This window comes from Macaca nemestrina, chromosome 17, assembly GCF_043159975.1.
Source record: "Macaca nemestrina isolate mMacNem1 chromosome 17, mMacNem.hap1, whole genome shotgun sequence".
NCBI classification, from domain to species: Eukaryota; Metazoa; Chordata; class Mammalia; order Primates; family Cercopithecidae; genus Macaca; species Macaca nemestrina.
The window spans coordinates 49898881-49911485 of record NC_092141.1 but is presented as its reverse complement, the minus strand read 5'-3'; the positions used below and the strand labels follow the sequence as shown (position 1 = coordinate 49911485).

At 42.0% G+C, this 12605-nt stretch overlaps 1 protein-coding gene across 4 annotated transcripts in view; it reads left to right on the top strand.

Annotated features, from left to right (window-relative positions):
• The window catches only part of LOC105476837 (glycerophosphodiester phosphodiesterase domain containing 1), a 64649-nt gene that overhangs the window by 48597 nt on the left and 3447 nt on the right, over positions 1-12605 (top strand). For all 4 annotated transcript variants that reach the window (XR_011615695.1, XM_011733096.2, XM_011733095.2 and 1 more), the window contains exons 7-8: positions 6279-6412; positions 10796-10855. Coding sequence is in view for 3 of the 4 variants with exons in the window: in XM_011733096.2 (XP_011731398.1) it covers positions 6279-6412; positions 10796-10855 (194 nt within the window). In the remaining variant the exon portion in view is untranslated. The remainder of the gene's footprint in view (positions 1-6278; positions 6413-10795; positions 10856-12605) is intronic.

The following is a 12605-nucleotide window of genomic DNA, read 5'->3' as shown; positions in this document are numbered from 1 at the left end:
GATCGAGACCATCCTGGCTAACACGGTGAAACCCCGTCTCTACTAAAAAATACAAAAAACTAGCCGGGCGAAGTGGCGGGTGCCTGTAGTCCCAGCTACTCGGGAGGCTGAGGCAGGAGAATGGCGTGAACCCGAGAGGAGGAGGAGCTTGCAGTGAGCTGAGATCCAGCCACTGTACTCCAGCCTGGGTGACAGAGCAAGACTCCGTCTCAAAAAAAAAAAAAAAAAAGGCCGGGCGCGGTGGCTCAAGCCTGTAATCCCAGCACTTTGGGAGGCCGAGACGGGCGGATCACGAGGTCAGGAGATCGAGACCATCCTGGCTAACACGGTGAAACCCCGTCTCTACTAAAAAATAGAAAAAAAAACTAGCCGGGCGCGGTGGCGGGCGCCTGTAGTCCCAACTACTCGGGAGGCTGAGGCAGGAGAATGGTGTGAACCCGGGAGGCAGAGCTTGCAGTGAGCTGAGATCGGCCACTGCACTCCAGCCTGGGTGGCAGAGCGAGACTCCGTCTCAAAAAAAAAAAAAAAAGAACTTAGAATTTAGACTCTTCCATAACTCCCAGCAATCTTAGACATTTATCCCAGAAAAATGAAATATATGATTACAAAAACCTGTAAATGAATTTTTTTTAATTTAATGGTTTATTTTATTATTATTATTTAAAACAAGGTCTTGCTCTGTCACTGAGGCTGGAGTGCAGTGGTGTGATCTTGGTTCACTGCAGCCTTGACTTCCTGGGTTCAGATGGTCTCCTGTCTCAGCCTCCTGTGTAGCTTGGACCACAGGTGCATGCCACCATGCCTGGCTAATTTTTCGATTTTTTCTGCAGAGACAAGGTCTCACTTTGTTGCCCAGGTTGATCTTGAATTCTTGGCCTCAAGTGATCCTCCCACCTCAGTCTCTTGAGTAGCTGGGACTAGAGGTGTGTACCACCATGCCTGGCTAATTTTTAAATTGTTAGTGGAGATGGAGTCTCACTGTATTGGCCAGGCTGGTCTCAAACTCCTAGGCTCAAGCAATCCTCTTGTCTTGTTCTCCCAAAATGCTGAGATTACAGGCATTTTTTTTTTTTTTAATAAAAATATGTTACCAGGGAGATGCAGCCTTCCATGTAAAATGAAGGCACAGTCCCTAAAACCTATACATGAATGTTTATAGCAACTTTATTCATAAAAGCAAAATCCTGAAAATAGCCTAAATGACCTTCAGTGGGTAAATGACTGAACAAACTCTGACATTTCCATACAATGGAATACTATTCAGCAGTAAAAGGGAATGAACTATTGATACATGCAACGACCTGGATGGTCCTCAAAGACATTATGCTTAGTGAAAAATCAACCTCAAACTGTATTGTAGATTCCATTAACTGTAGCCTGGAAGAGCAGATTAGGGGACAGGGACTTAGGGTAGGGTAGAGAGTGGGCACCAATACAAGAAAAAGTTCTTGTGTGTTGATGAAACAGCTTTGTATCTCTCTCTCTTCTTTTTTTTTTTTTTTTTTGAGACTCACTCTATCACCCAGGCTGGAGTGCAATGATGCGATCTTGGTTCACTGCAAACTCCGCCTCCCGGGTTCAAGCGATTCTCCTGCTTCAGCCTCCCGAGTAGCTGGGATTACAGGTGCCCGCCACTACACTGGCTAATTTTTGTATTTTTAGTAGAGATGGGGTTTCACCATGTTGGTCAGGCTGGTCACAAACTCCCTACCTCAGGTGATCCACCCGCCTCAGCCTCCCACAGTGCTGGGATTACAGGTGTGAGCCACCGTGCTCGGCCATAGCTTTGTATCTTGATTGTGGTAGTGGTTACATGAATCTATACATGGGTTAAAATTGCATAGAACTACACACAAACAAATGAATGTGGTGTTTAAAAACTGATGAAAATTGAATAAAGTTTGTAGTCTAATGAACAGTAAGGTACCAATGTCAATTACAGGTTTTGATACTATACTATAGTTACATCAATGTCACCTTTTGGGGAAGCTGGGTGAAGGCTGCATGGGACTATACTATACTACAGGTGTGTACCACCATGCCTGGCTAATTTTTAAATTTTTTTGTAGAGATGCAGTCTCACTGTATTGCCCAGGCTGGTCTCAAACTCCTAAGCTCAAGCAATCATCTTGTTTCGTTCTCCCAAAGTGCTGAGATTAAGTCTATAATTCTTTCAAAATAAAAGGCTCACTTTTGGCCTGTAATCACAGAACTTTTCCCTTGATTCCCATATTTTTCCAGAAGCCTCTGGCTTTCTGTCATTTTTTAATTTAAAAACTCCAAAAACCTTTCAGCAGCAATTTCCAAACATCACAGTAAAAATGTCTCAATAAAATTTGTCATTCATATTACCAACATGCTATATAATTGACACAACTTTTGTAATTCTTTTCTTCCTTTTCTTTTTTTTTTTTCCTTTTTTTTTTTTTTGAGATGGAGTTTTGCTCTTGTTGCCCTGGCTGGAGTGCAATGGCACGATCTCAGCTCACCACAACCTCCGCCTCCCGGGTCAAATGATTCTCCTCCCTCAGCCTTCCGAGTAGCTGGGATTACAGGCATGCACCACCACGCCTGGCTAATTTTTTGTATTTTTAGTAGAGATGGGGTTTCTCAATGTTGGTCAGGCTGGTCTTGAACTCCCAGCCTCAGGTGATCCACCAGCCTCGGCCTCCCAAAGTGCTGGGATTACAGGTGTGAGCCACCACGGCCAGCCTACTTTTGCAATTCTTACAGTATGACTTATAAGAATTTTACATTAGTCCTTTAATTTCCAGATGTAAACTCAAAATAGAAACATTAAAGGAATTGGGGCACATAGTGGTAGTGGGAAAATGTGGCACTTAATGATTTTTCACTCTTTCACACTTAATGCAATGGTTCTTTCTTTTAGTGCTCTGGTTCCAAAGTTGCATAAGTATTTTTAATTTAATTTAATTTAATTTTATGTTTTGAGATGGAGCGTCGCTCTGTCACCCAGGCTGGAGTGCAGTGGCACAATCTTGGCTCACTGCAACCTCCGCCTCGTGGGTTCAAGCAATTCTCCTGTCTCAGCCTCCTGAGTAGCTGAGATTACAGACGCACGGCACCATGCCCAGCTAATTTTTGTATTTTTTAGTAGAGATGGGGTTTCTCCATGTTGGTCAGGCTGGTCTTGAACTCCTGACCTCAGATGATCCACCCGCCTCGGCCTCCCAAAGTGTTGAGATTACAGGCGTGAGCCACTGTGCCCAGCCAAGTTTTTTTTTTGAGACAGAGTCTCACTCTTGCCCACACTGGAGTGCAGTGACACGATCTCAGCTCACTGCAACCTCCACCTCCTGAGTTCAAGCAATTCTCCTGCTTCAGCCTCCAGAGTAGCTGGGATTACAGGTGCCTGCCATCATGCCCGGCTAATTTTTGTATTCTTAGTAGAGAGAGTTTCATCGTGTTGGCCAGGCTGATCTCGAACTCCTGACCTCAAGTGATCCACCCTCCTCAACCTCCCAAAGTGCTGGGATTACAGGTGTGAGTCACCGCACCTGGCTGTAAGTTTTGAGGGTCAGCCACTAACCCTGTTTTCCCTATAAGCTCTGTTATCCTTAGTGTATGAATTTGCAGAACTCAAGATTTTGCAGTGACTTGTATATTTTCTTACAGCTGAAACACCTATATATAAGTAAGCCAAAAACATTACAAAGCACCATGTAAACAAAGGGGCAAAATAAATTCTCAAACTTATTTACTCTGTTTTTTTAAAAATAAAGAAGTAGATAATTTAGAACTATTTATTTATTTATATAATTTTTAAATTTGAGACAGAGTCTCACTCTGTCACCCAGGCTGTAATGCAGTGGTTCAATCTTGGCTCACTGCAAACTCCACCTCCCGGGTTCAAGAGATTCTCCTGCCTCAGCCTCCCGAGTAGCTGGGGTTACAGGTGTATGCCACCAGGCCCGGCTAATTTTTGTATTTTTAGTAGAGGCAGGGTTTCACCATGTTGGCCAGGCTGGTCTCGGACTCGTGACCTCAAGTGAATCCACCCACCTTGGCCTCCCAAAGTGCTGGGATTACAGGCGTGAGCCAGCCTAGAACTATTTAAAATAAATTACTTGGCCGGGCGCGGTGGCTCACGCCTGTAATCCCAGCACTTTGGGAGGCCGAGGCGGGCGGATCACAAGGTCAGGAGATCGAGACCACGGTGAAACCCCATTTCTACTAAAAATACAAAAAAAATTAGCCGGGCGCGGTGGCGGGCGCCTGTAGTCCCAGCTACTCAGGAGGCTGAGGCAGGAGAATGGCGTGAACCCGGGAGGCGGAGCTTGCAGTGAGCCGAGATTGCGCCACTGCACTCCAGCCTGGGCGACAGAGCGAGACTCTGTCTCAAAAAAAAAAAAAAATTACTTTTATGTGATTAAAAAAATACGTTATGTTTTTATTAAAAGTTCCCTGTAAGCGTAATTTTTTTTCTCTCAGTAAATATAACAGGGCCTGGCATGGTAGCTCACGCTTGTCATTCCAGCACTTTGGGAGGCTGAAGTAGGAGAAATGCTTGAGCCCAGGAGTTCACGACCAGCCTAGGCAATATGATGAAATTCTGTCTCTACAAAAAATTTTTGAAAAATTAGTTCGGCATGGTAGTGTGTGTCTGTAGTCCCAGCTGTGTGGGAGGCTAAGGTGTGGGATCACTTGAGCCTGGGAGGTCTAGGCTACAATGAGCCATGATCCGGCCACTGTACTCTAGCCTGGGTGACAGAGCAAGACCCTGTCTAATACACACACACACACACACACACACACACATACATATATACACATAGAAGGGCAAGGAGAGAGGGAATGGAGATTTGTTGTTTAACGGTATAAAGTTAGCCAGGCAAGGTGGCTCACGCCTATAATCCCAGCACTTTGTGAGGCTGAGGCAGGTGGATTGCTTGAGCCCAGGAGTTCGAGACCAGCCTGGGTGACATGGTGAAACCTCATCTCTACAAAAAATACAAAAATTAGCTGGGCATGGTGGCACAAGCCTGTAGTCCCATCTATTATAACTTAGGAGACTGAGGTGGGAGTATTACCTGAGCCAGGGTCGAGGATGCAGTGAGCTTTGGTTGTGCCACTGCACTCCAGCCTAGGTGACAGTGAGACCTTGTCTCAAAAAAAAAAAAAAGGTGGGGGCGGGGGCATAGAGTTGTTTTCAGTTTTGCAAAATGAAAAGACTTCTGGACTTTGGTTGCACAACAGTGTGAATATACTTAAAACCACCAAACTGTACATTTAAAAATGATTGACATTCAATTTTGCTGGGTGGTGGGTGGTGGGGGTGGTGAAAAAATAAATTTTAAAAATGATTAAGATCTTAAGTTTTGGCTGGCGTGGTGGCTCACACCTGTAATCCCAGCACTTTGGGAGGTCAAGGCAGGCAGATCATTTGAGGTCAGGAGTTTGAGACCAGCCTGGCCAACATGGTGAAACCACATCTCTACTAAAAATACAAAAAATTAGCCGGGCATAGTGGTGTGTGCCTGTAATCTTAGCTACTTGGGGGGCTGAGGTAGGAGAATTGCTTGAACCCGGGAGGCAGAGGTTTCAGTGAGCCGATATTGTGTCACTGCACTCCAGCCTGGGTGACAGAGTGAGACTCCATCTCAAAAAAAAAAAAAAAATCTTAAATTTTATGTTATGTGTATTTTAGCACAATTAAAATTATATATATATATGTATGTCTATCTTGTATTTTTAAACTTTTGGGATATTGAGCATTTTTTCCAATAGAAACTTAAAATGGTGGTTAGATTCTTGAATTAGTTTACAAAATCCTATTTGTATTTTATATTTGATTCATAACATAGCTAAAAGATGACACATTTGCAACAGTATTGATGTGTATCTATATATACTCATATATAGAGATATATAGCTACATATTTTTTAAACAGGAGTAAATTTACTGAATATTCCATCTTTTCATCTTTTCATTTTGTTCCATTGGATTCTGACATGTTTAGTCTTTAGCTGTAGGTACCCTAACCAACAGACAGAAGTGGTATTGCAAAAGCAGAGATGGCAATAGAGAAATTTTAGTAACATTATTACACTATGAGGCTCCACGATCAATCCTGACCCATTTGTCAAGGACTAACCACTATTAAGTGTAGTGTTATTTGCAAATAAATATTCATAATCCTGGGAATGCTTGTAATAGATTTCAAAATATTGTCTTGGGAAATATTGAGAGTTGTGAAGTAATCCTCTTTATTTGAGCGGTTGTAAAAGTAACATGTAATATTGCTTGTGTCTTTTAGAATTCAGATATTCCTATACTTTTCAGTCTACAACGTGTCCTGCTCATTCTTGGCCTTTTCTTCACTGGCCTCTTGCCCTTTGTGCCCATTCGAGAACAGTTTTTTGAAATCCCAATGCCTTCTATTATACTGAAGTAAGTGGTTACCCTTTTATTTTAAAATTAATTATCAATTATAGAAAGACTAAGATAAAAGCTCACTAATATCAACATCAATGATGAAGAAGAGATTTCTGTAGTGATTTCCATGTTCTATTACCTGATCTATATTATGCATTTTTATATAAGACACATTCTCTAAAACAAATAATCAGGACCCATCTCAGATTATAATGATTTTCTGTGCCTGTATAGTCAGAAATCAGATAAAAGGAATTTAGTTTAATTACAGAAGGTCAATAATTCTTTTATTCTCACATCAAATAGCAGTTGCCCTCCACTTTCCCTTCTTTCTACTTCATTGACAGCTCTACCCAGCTGAAATTCCATTAAACTCCAAATTAAACAATGGTATTACTGTAATACATTTAGGAAGAAAAACTACCACCACCATAAAAGCCTCTGGAGATAGGAAAATAAAAGGGTACAGTTAGCTTATATAGGATACTGTTTTGTTTTGTTTTGTTTTGTTTTTTGAGATGGAGTTTCACTGTTGTGGCCTAGGCTGGAGTACAAAGGTGTGATCTCGACTCACTGCAACCTCCACCTCCCAGGTTTAGTGATTCTCCTGCCTCAGCCTCCTGAGTAGCTGGGATTACAGGCACCTACCACGTCACCTGGCTAATTTTTGTATTTTTAGTGGAGACGGGGGCTTCACCATGTTGGTCAGACTGGTCTCGAACTCCTGACCTCAGGTGATCCACCCACCTCCTCCCAAAGTGCTGGGATTATAGGCGTGACCCACCTTGCCCAGCCAGGATCCTTTTATATTTACATAATTCCTCTACCAGAAAAGCCTTGCATTTCACTTGCTAATTTACTAGAAAGATAAAAATACATAGATTGTAAAAATACATAGGTACATAAAAACACTTAGATTGCCTGATAAATACTAAGCACTCATAAGTGATAGCTTTTATTGTTATCTTTGTTATTATAAAGAATGATAGCTTCATCTCAAAATTCTACACACTTAGAATGTGATTTCTAGCTGTAGATTCATAACTGAATTATGACAAAGGAATTTGGAATTGTTGGGGAGATCATTTAAATGTGATTTTACTTGTATGAAAACACTTTTCATATCCAACAGAACTTTAAAAAATCGAGCTGAAGAGCTTTCCTCTTTTATAGCATGTCTCAATAAAGCTAATTACTTGGGGGAAAACATCAAGCTGATCATTAGTGTAGCAGTCATCAAACAATATTGGTAAGAAAAGCAGGCCAGGTGCAATGTTGGGATTACAGGTGCAATCACACCTGTAATCCCAACATTTTGGGAGGCCGAGGTGGGCAGATCATGAGGTCAGGAGTTTAAGACCAGCCTGGCCAACATGGTGAAACCCCGTCTTTACTGAAAATATAAAAATTAGCCAGGCTTGCCTGAACCTGGGAGACGGAAGTTGCAGTGAGCCGAGATTGCGCCACTGCACTCCAGCCTGGACAACACAGCGAGACTCCTTCTCAAAAAAAAAAAAAAGAAAAGAAAAAAAAATAAAAACAATTGGCTGGGCGTGGTGGCTCATGCTTGTAATCCCAGCACTATGGGAGGTCAGGAGTTCGAGACCAGCCTGGCCAACATGGTGAAATCTCTTCTCTACTAAAAATACAAAAATTAGGCCGGGCGCGGTGGCTCAAGCCTGTAATCCCAGCACTTTGGGAGGCCGAGACGGGCGGATCACGAGGTCAGGAGATCGAGACCATCCTGGGTAACACAGTGAAACCCCGTCTCTACTAAAAATACAAAAACTTAGCCGGGCGAGGTGGCAGGTGCCTGTAGTCCCAGCTACTCGGGAGGCTGAGGCAGGAGAATGGCGTGAACCCGGGAGGCAGAGCTTGCAGTGAGCTGAGATCTGGCCACTGCACTCCAGCCTGGGTGACAGAGCGAGACTCCGTCTCAAAAAAAAAAAAAAAAAAAAAAAAAAAAAAAAAAAAAAAAAAAAATTAGCCGGGCAGGGTGGTGGGCACCTAGAATCCCAGTTACTCAGGAGGCTGAGGCAGGAGAGTCACTTGAACCCCAGAGGCGGAGGTTGCAATGAGTCAAGATCGCTGCACTGTAACCTGGGCGACAGAGCAAGACTGCATCTCAAAAAAAAACAAAAAGAAAAGAAAAACAATTTAGTCAGTACTCTTGTGCTCAACTTCTATTTCATGCCTGTTTTCCAATTTCAGTATCTTAGTGATGAACATGTTTATTTATTCCTAAATTATATTTATGAACAGTCTTTGTGGCTGTTTCTCAGACAAAACAATAGAAAACACTTCTTGTCTACCAAAAAAAAAAAAAAAAAAAAAACCTATTTTATTTGCTAGATTAAAATTATCCCTAAACATTTATTCCTGGCCGGGCCAGGGGCTCCTGCCTGTAATCTCAGCACTTTGGGAAGCGGAGGCAGGAGGATCATCTGAGGTCAGGAGTTCCATACCAGCCTGGCCAACATGGTGAAACTCCATCTCTACTAAAAATACAAAATTAGCTGGGCATGGTGGCGCACATCTGTAATCCCAGCTGCTCAGGAGTCTGAGGCAGGAGAATCGCTTGAACCCGGGAGGTGGGGGTTGCAGTGAGCCGAGATTGCACCATTGCACTCCAGACTGGGCGACAGAGCAAGACTTTGCCTCTAAATAAATAAATAAAACATTTATTCCTAAAGTACTTAGCTTTCATCTGGCCTGGAGTGGACTGTTTGCTCTGTATTTATCTTCTTTTTTTTTTTTTTTTTTTGAGACGGAGTCTCACGCTGTTGCCCAGGCTGGAGTGCAGTGGCGCGATCTCGGCTCACTGCAAGCTCCGCCTCCCGGGTTCCCGCCATTCTCCTGCCTCAGCCTCCTGAGTAGCTGGGACTACAGGCGCCCACCACCGCGCCCGGCTAATTTTTTGTATTTTTAGTAGAGACGGGGTTTCACTGTGGTCTCGATCTCCTGACCTGGTGATCCGCCCGTCTCGGCCTCCCAAAGTGCTGGGATTACAGGCTTGAGCCACCGCGCCCGGCCTCTGTATTTATCTTCATGTGTTCCTTTTAGAAGCAAATATTGCTGAAATACAGACCTAAGAACAAACTCCATGGAATTAATATTTTCTCTAAAAGTTTTTAGAGAAACTGATTATGGATTAAGACACAAGTAGGATATCTTTTGTGTGTTTTAATACTTCTATGGAAGACAGTGGATATTTTCTAAGACAATATAGTGATTGTTTAATGAGGTAGTCAGTATTTGAGCTACTAAATCCCTAAGATTCCTGAAATTGCAACCACTGGGGCCAGAGTTATGGAAAAAAGGACTTGTACTTTATTTAGTACATTTTTTTTTTTTTTTGAGACAGTGTTTCACTTTGTCGCCCAGGCTGGAGTGCAGTGGCACAATCTTGGTTCACTGCAACCTCTGCCTGCTGGGTTCAAGCGATTCTCCTGCCTCAGGCTCCTAAGTAACTGGGGTTACAGGCGTATGCCACCATGCCTGGCTAATTTTTATGTTTTTAGTAGAGACGGGGTTTCGCCATGTTGGCCAGGCTGGTCTGGAACTTCTGACCTCAGGTGATGCACCAGCCTCAGCCTCCCAAAGTGCTGGGATTACACACATGAGCCACGGTGCCTGGCCTACAGAATTTTTTTTTTTTTTTTTTTTTTTTTTTTGAGACAGAGTCTCACTCTGTCGCCCAGGCTGGAGTGCAGTGGCGCGATCTTGGCTTACTGCAAGCTCTGCCTCCCAGGTTCACTCCATTCTCCTGCCTCAGTTTCCCAAGTAACTGGGACTATAGGCACCCGTCACCATGCCTGGCTAATTTTTTGTATTTTTAGTAGAGACGGGGTTTCACCGTGTTAGCCGGGATAGTCTCGATCTCCTGACCTCGTGATCTGCCCATCTTGGCCTCCCAAAGTGCTGGGATTACAGGCGTGAGCTACCGCGCCCGGCCGGCCTACAGATATTTTAAAGGAAAGGAAAACACATGGTAAACAGCTTACTTTAATCTATAATGCAGTTCTGTTATATGTTTAAATCTGCCACATACTAAATTGTAGCAGACAAAGCAGGAGAAAGATTTCACCAAAAAAGAAAGGAGATATGAGCCTAGGGCACCAGGGTCTCTGGAAAGACAGTATTTATTTATTTATTTGTGTATTTATTTATGTATTTATTTATTTATTTATTTTTAACTTTTGAATAGGGATGGCAAAAAGTTAGCTTGAGACCAGTGCAAACAGAACCCAACTGGCCTTTGTTTTATTTTTGTCCTTTTTACAAATATTTTTGAGAATATACAAAGTACAAGGCACTGTTTTCATTTTCGAATCTGTTTCATCACACTGATATATTTCTGTGTTTCTAATTTGTAATTCAAACTTTATTTTACCCTAGGCTAAAAGAACCACACACCATGTCCAGAAGTCAGAAATTTCTCATCTGGCTTTCTGATCTGTAAGAATTTTAATTTCTTAATATGCAAGTTATTGCTTCAGCTATTAAATACTACCCTTAAAATTTAGTGCAAGCTTTCCACATGTAATTTATAACAAGGGCAAATTGAGTACCTGCTATGTAAAATGTGTATGAATCATTTAGAAATATCTTAATTACTAATCACAAAACCTTAGGAAGAATCTTGAGAGATAATCTCGTCCAACTTCATGAGAAAACTGAGCCACCATATACCCAGTTAAATTATTTACTTGGGGTTGTCTAGCTAGTTAGTAGCAGAACTAGGTTAAAGAACCATTCCCTTTTTCTTACTTGCTGTTTCCACCAAGCATGGTGAAAAGACGTGTAACAACACCATATATATAAAAGTATATGTTGCCTACAGCACGTTTCTCAGAAAAATGTGCTCTGCACCAAGACTTAGCAGAAAGGAAATCTCACCTATAGAGTGGATATCAACTTTAAAGAAAATGCCTTAATTTAGACATGTTGAGTTTAATTTTAGTAAAAAATCACAAAATAATTGTACTATATTTTGCTTTAAGATGGAACCTTGAATGCTTAAATTTTTTTTTTTTTTTTTTTTTTTTTTTTTTTTTTTTTTTTTTTTGAGACGGAGTCTCGCTCTGTCGCCCGGGCTGGAGTGCAGTGGCCGGATCTCGGCTCACTGCAAGCACCGCCTCCCGGGTTTACGCCATTCTCCTGCCTCAGCCTCCCGTGTAGCTGGGACTACAGGCGCCCGCCACCTCGCCCGGCTAGTTTTTTGTATTTTTTAGTAGAGACGGGGTTTCACCGTGTTAGCCAGGATGGTCTTGATCTCCTGACCTCGTGATCCACCCGTCTCGGCCTCCCAAAGTGCTGGGATTACAGGCTTGAGCCACCGCGCCCGGCATGCTTAAATATTTTAATAGTCCCAAATCACAACTTTTTATTATTTAATGCCTTTTTCTTTTCTTTTCTTATTTTATTTATTATTATTTTTAATTATTATTATTATTTTTTGAGACGGAGTCTTGCTCTGTCATCCAGGGAGTGCAGTGGTGTGATCTTGGCTCACTGCTTCCGGGGTTCAAGTGATTCTTCTGCCTCAGCTTCCCGAGTAGCTGGAACCATAGGCTCCTGCCACCATGCCTGGCTAATTTTTGTATTTTTTAGTAGAGACAAGGTTTCACCATGTTGGCCAGGTTGGTTTTGAACTCCTGACCTCAAGTGATCTGCCCACCTCAGCCTCCCAAAGTGCTGGGATTGCAGGTGTGAGCCACCGCGCCCAGCCTTAACACCTTTTTCAAAGAGTCCTAAACAATTAGTTTTATCTTTTCTCTGTGTCAGTGTTTATTCTTTTTTGCTTTATTCTCGATTTAAGCTCTAGTTTTTCAAGGATGCCTTTTTTTTGTGCTCATGTAAAACCAGGATGTATTTTTTTTCTTTTTTCAACCCTATTAACTGACAAGATGCATTTTTAATTTGTGTCAAAAGCACATGATTTCTAGTTTCTGTTATTTAATCATTCTAATAGACATAACAGAATAGAAATAATGTCTTTCCAGCGCAGTGAATTCCTATCTTGCTCAAGAGATTTGTATTTTGAAAGTTCACTTATCAGTGAGTTACTTGGAACAAAAAAATGTTTTTTTCCCTAGACATAGGATAGTGTAATTAATGGACATAATGCTTCTAACATAGCTTACAAAAGACTAATCCATTGTGTAATGAACTATGATGCTATAGAAATTGACCTGCATTTGTTGAC